Here is a 5,507-nt window from a genome sequence, read left to right on the forward strand (position 1 = left end):
TTTAAAATATCGGCATATCGGATATCGGCCAAAATCCCAATATCGTGCATCCCTAAAAATTACATTTATGTAAATCCTGGTTTGTCGAGTCAGTGACAGGAATTTTAACATAAATAGAAAAATTACTGAATTTAATATATATGAAGTTATAAACTCCTAGTTATTTTCTGAAAATAATAAGTTTCTTAAATATTTCTTTTAAAAAAAATGTTTGAATAATTAAATGTATATAAATCAATACGATTTCAAACTGTATAAATTTGGTTTAGAAGCAACTGAGCTCATCTTCATATCTTTAGCAGGTGTCTGAGGATTCCCCTCTTCTGCTGAGCTCTCCCATCATGGAAGCTTCAGCAGCAGCCCAGGCACCGGCGGAGGCGTCCTGTTCTGCAGAGCATCAAGTCCAGTTTCTTCAGAAACAGTTGCAGCTGCAGGCACAACAAGCCCTGGCAGCTTCAGCACAGGTACATCCTTTCCTTTTATCTGTAATTTCTTTTTTGTGGCGTCTGTTTCCCTGCTGGGCCTGCATGTAAGGTACTAATTCAAAGCATAAATACAAAAAAAGATCCAGATCTGACCTCATATGAATCTTTGCATGGTATTTGTGGCTTTGCTGTCTGTAATCACATCAGCCACACATACAGCCACATTTTCACAGGCAACTTTTATATATCAGCGTTTGCTAAGCCGTTTTATGGTTCATGCAGATTATTTCCTGAGTCAAATCTGGGTTTTTTTGTGCAGAATCTGAGCTTTTCCTGCCCATTAAAATCACATTTAGTGTGAGAGAAAAGCAGCTGTAGCTCTCTGGTCTCTCTCTGTGTGGCAGGTGAGCCCAGCTGAGCTTACAGTCTTGTTTTGCAAAGGGCTCCTGTAGCAGCGGAGGTTTACTCACTCGTTGCTAGGTTTGGGCACTTTAAAACAAGCTTAACACTTCAGTGACGTGCTTCCGATTTAACTGCCAGAACGACCTAAGATGAAGCTGTAAAGGTTGATTCAGATCTATGTTTAGAAACAAAAGATAAAGCTGTGAGTGTTTTAGGTCATGGTTATCCAAACATCATGACAGCTTTCTGTCTAACCACTAACTGAATGCTAAAAGAACAAACTAACTAACTAATGACCTATATAAACCGGATGGCATTGGGTAGCTAAGTGGTTGAAGGCAGCATCCCTGTTATCACAAAGACATCTGTCTATAACACCAGTTAGGGAAAAAAAAACTTTCTGTCAGGAAAAGGAAAGACTGGAGAGACCGAAGAATCTTTATTTTCAATGGGTTTAAGTTTTTTTATTGAAGTAATGTAGTTTGGGATCTGAACACCATGAAGAGCTACAAAGCCTTCAGTCTTTGTCTTGGTATCTGCAAGTGTCTTCACTTGATTTACTTTGGACAATATTAGTGAATCTAACTAGAAATCTTTGTTTGATTTCGATACAAAGATTCAGACAGAAATCCAAATTCTTGCTAAATTTTGTTTGTCTTGTGTACCTTTTTGCTGATTCCATTCAATTCAGTTTATCTACATAGACCCACAACCAAGATTATTAATATTAAGACTAAGAATGGGGCAGGGTTGGCCTCATGGTTAGAGCAGTGCACTTGTGCTCTGAGAAGGTTGCAGGTTCAATCCCTACAGCCTGCGCTCTGAGTTCCTGAGCAAAACCCTTAACCCCACACTGCTCCCCTGTAATGAAACTGTAATAAGACTTTTTTTTTTTAAACAAACTAAAACAAACTGTATTTAAGGGAGAATGTGCTGAGTTTTTGTTTGTATCTTCAACTTGACTCTTTAAAGCCAAGTGTATCATATTTGATGCAGGAGATTTTGAAACCTCTGCATCATCAGTGTGATGTTTTTGTTCTTGAAACCTGGACTTACATAAACAGACACATGTAGTCAACAGAAAACATATAAAAGATGATATAGAAATGCGTAACATATCAAAATAGATGCAAATAAATAAGTTAATTCAATGTTTTTACAAAATGTATATAGTTATTTCTTTTGTCACAAAGTTCAATGACAATGAAAATTAGAATCTTCCGTCAATTATTTCCTGGTTCAGGCTTTAAAGGGACAATGCATTAATTGGGTAGTGGAGGCCTAGTGGTTAGGAGTTAGCAGTCAACAATGCAGGAGTTGGCAGTCAATTCCTGCAGACTCTGGGTCCCTGAGCAAGACCCTTAGCCCCCACACTGCTCACCGGGCACCGCAAAATGGCAGCCACTGCTCCCCAAGAGGATTGGTAAAGTGCAGAGAGTCAATTTCTCCAGTGTGGGATTAATTAAGTTAAATTATTTATTTTATTAACTATTATGACTAATATCAGGTCAGTTACTGTTTTCGCTTTATTATTTTTTTTATTGTACCACATTATGTCATCAGATGGCAGAACGGCAGTCGGGTCATTTTGTGTTGCTACGTCGGTCTGTCCTTATCTGAGATTTTCTTTCTTTTTTTTTATTTATATCCTGCCCCTATATGTAAATCTTATTTCATAACAGATTAAAGCTATAATTAAAACTATTAAAAAACGTAACCAAACTAGCTAACAAATAATAAAAACAAATGAAATAGAAAAGAATGTCAAGTGACTGATACAGACATGTTAAGGCAGATGCAATACCAGTTATTTGACATTGATCTAACCAATCCCCGCCATGTGGAGCCGATAAATTAAATGGTTATATCGATTATTCAGAAAATGCCATGCACAGATTCCCAGGCCAGTAGCCTGCACTCAGATCACAACTGCACAAAATAAAACTCTTCAAATCTATTCTGAAAGAATGAGAATCAGAGCTGCATTTATGTTTAAAATTAAACCCATTAAATCATGTTCTGTATTTTTGTTTATTTATTTATTTTTTTATATATACTCTAATAACCCCAGAGGGAAATTACTTCTCTGCATTTAACCCAACCCCTTGGGAAGCAGTGAGCTGCCATTGTGCGGCGCCCCAGGAGCAGTTTTGGGTTAAGGGTCTTGCTCAGGGACCCAGAGTGGCAGTCTGTGGGAGTGGGGGATCAAACTCACAATTTCAGGATTCAAAGCCCTATGCCCTAACCACTAGGCCACCACAATTCATACTTGCAGCCAAACATTTGATTTAGAAACATTAGACTGCTCTTCAGTGCTTTTGTAACGGAGGATTATCAGCCAGCAGGAAGAAACAAAAGCTCAAAAACGATATTTTTTACTCCATTAAAATAAAACTCAAACATCAATACGCAATGTCAAGATTAAAGCACATATTTTTTATTTCTTCTCTGCATAGGTAATAGATTAGTTATTTTGCCATATAGGGCCACAGGCAAAAATCAACTATGAAAACAGTTAACGGATCTTTACAACTGAGATGTTCCCAAAAGAAATGGTGGAGAATAAGTCAGTCAGTAAGTCTTAATCTTATGTTAAAGGGTGAGAAATTCAATCTGTGTGTGCACTTTGCTTTATTCCTTAAATGCCATCTTTTTAGCAGAAGTTACAGAATAAAAGGAAATCTTTTAATGTTTTTGTGTACCCAGGTTCACGTCCTCCAGGAGCAGCTGTCGGTGGAGATGTGTGCACGCACCGAAGCCCAGGCCAGAGTCCAGAGGCTGCTGCAGCAGAACACAGACCTTCTGCAACACATTTCCCTGCTGGTCAAACAGATCCAGGAGCTTGAACTCAAATCTACAGGACAACTAACATCTAGTGAGTGGTGATTAGCTTTGTTCATCTGCTTATTTTATTTCCCATTTTGTTTGTTTTTTCTCTGTAAGTCTTCAAACCCCTAACAGCCCCTCCTCCAGGTTTAATTTTCTCACCGACACCTCATCATCCGGTTATAGCTCCCTTTTATCATCCTCTGCTGGTATGCAATTAATTATCCCACGACAGACATGTCATGGAATCCAGTAAATATCTGTGTTTCCCTTCCCCTGCATCCATTCCGCAGCGATAAGCTACCATAAATTAATTACTTGTGAAACCCTGTCAGCGCTGTCACCGTCCCACTCTGCATATTTTCTTCGTCTCTCCTGAAAAGATTTATTGGTCTTGTTTTCCGTCTCTATGCAACTCATGCTGTGACTTGCAAAAGTATTTATACTTTAAAACTTTTTTTTATATGTCATCACTTTAAATTCAGTGTATTTCATGTGGATGATCTATAATAAACTAACTCACAGCAGGACTTCCAAATGAGGTGGAGGAATAAAAAACACTTGGTTTTAGAAACTTTAAAAAAAAAAAATTCACTGCTGGATTACTGTTGACTCTTTTACTTTGATGTCCCTAAATAAAATCCAGCACAGCCCTAACCTTCAGAGGTTATGTTGGGTTCAAAAATGTAGGTTTTGTAAAAGAAGAACTTGAGTCTACACAGGAAAGAGATTCAAGCAACTTCTGCAGGAGGGGAAAGAAAAAGCCCAACCTAACTTCAAGCTTTTTTTTCACCGAATCCCCTCCTGCAGCCATCTTTTATTAACAGAACATTGGTTACAAAACAGTATTTGTTCTGACAGAACAATTGATCAGTTCATAAAGACAGGATGCTCCACCAGAATGACAAGACAGTCAGGTCTCCTGACTGAATCACAAGACAGGAGTGGAGCATCCCCTTGCACAAATGTTTCATAAGAATACATTAATTTTATAATCATCATTGAATAAACCTAACAGGTTACCTTATGATTAATTTAATCTCAGTATAAATCTGTCTGATTTAGGGCTGGTCATTAATTGCTTTTACAATGTAACCGCAATTTAACAACATGCAATAGTCATTATAACATCAGAGCCGTTATAAAGTCCAGCTTTTTCCACTTAAGGCAGCTAGCCAAAATAAAACCCATTCTTTCAAAACAACATTTTGAAACAGTGATCCATGCATTTGTGACCTCACGGCTGGATTATTGCAACTCACTTTCTACAGGGGGTCAGTGATTTGTATATTTCCCAACTTCAGAGGGTTCAAAATAGCCTCGTGAGACCATCCTGATCTCACGACCTTTCAGTCTCAGACCAACTCTTTAAAAAAAATTTCATATCTTATATGTATTAAATAACCGGGAGACATGACAACAGATTCTGATAGAAATTTAAATCTTACTCAGATCAGATAAATTGCTTAGGGTTACAGAATGACAGCTGGTCACCTCTGAGCTCACCTCTCAGGAAGTTGCCCTGATTAACAGTTAAAAAGGCATTTTAAACATCTCCAGTCTTCCATATCATCATATTTTACTTCAGACACATCATCAGATGATTAGACATCCATGGCTCCAGCCTTATCAAAATATTACGATTCGTTCTTAGCTGAAGGACATCGCTCTCATTCCATTTCCAAATCTTTGCCACGTACAAACTAAAGATTATAACTGCATATCTAGACAGAGGAACTGTCCTAATTAGATTAAAATGTTGGTTCTGACGCGCCACAGGCAGCCCATACCAGGGTGTGATAAACTCACACATCTTCAATGATAATTATCCTAACACTCTGTTAAAGTCAAAGC

At 37.9% G+C, this 5,507-nt stretch overlaps 1 protein-coding gene across 2 annotated transcripts in view; it reads left to right on the top strand.

The window, feature by feature from the left end:
• LOC107082616 (carboxyl-terminal PDZ ligand of neuronal nitric oxide synthase protein-like) overlaps positions 1-5,507 on the top strand; it is a 48,530-nt gene that overhangs the window by 42,166 nt on the left and 857 nt on the right. The window contains exons 8-9 of one of the 2 annotated variants that reach the window (XM_015371387.1): positions 300-464; positions 3,534-3,702. In XM_015371387.1, coding sequence (XP_015226873.1) covers positions 300-464; positions 3,534-3,702 — 334 coding nt within the window. The remainder of the gene's footprint in view (positions 1-299; positions 465-3,533; positions 3,703-5,507) is intronic. The other variant, XM_015371388.1, reaches the window with a different exon arrangement.

This window comes from Cyprinodon variegatus, unplaced genomic scaffold (assembly GCF_000732505.1).
Source record: "Cyprinodon variegatus isolate N-32 unplaced genomic scaffold, C_variegatus-1.0 Scaffold57, whole genome shotgun sequence".
NCBI classification, from domain to species: Eukaryota; Metazoa; Chordata; class Actinopteri; order Cyprinodontiformes; family Cyprinodontidae; genus Cyprinodon; species Cyprinodon variegatus.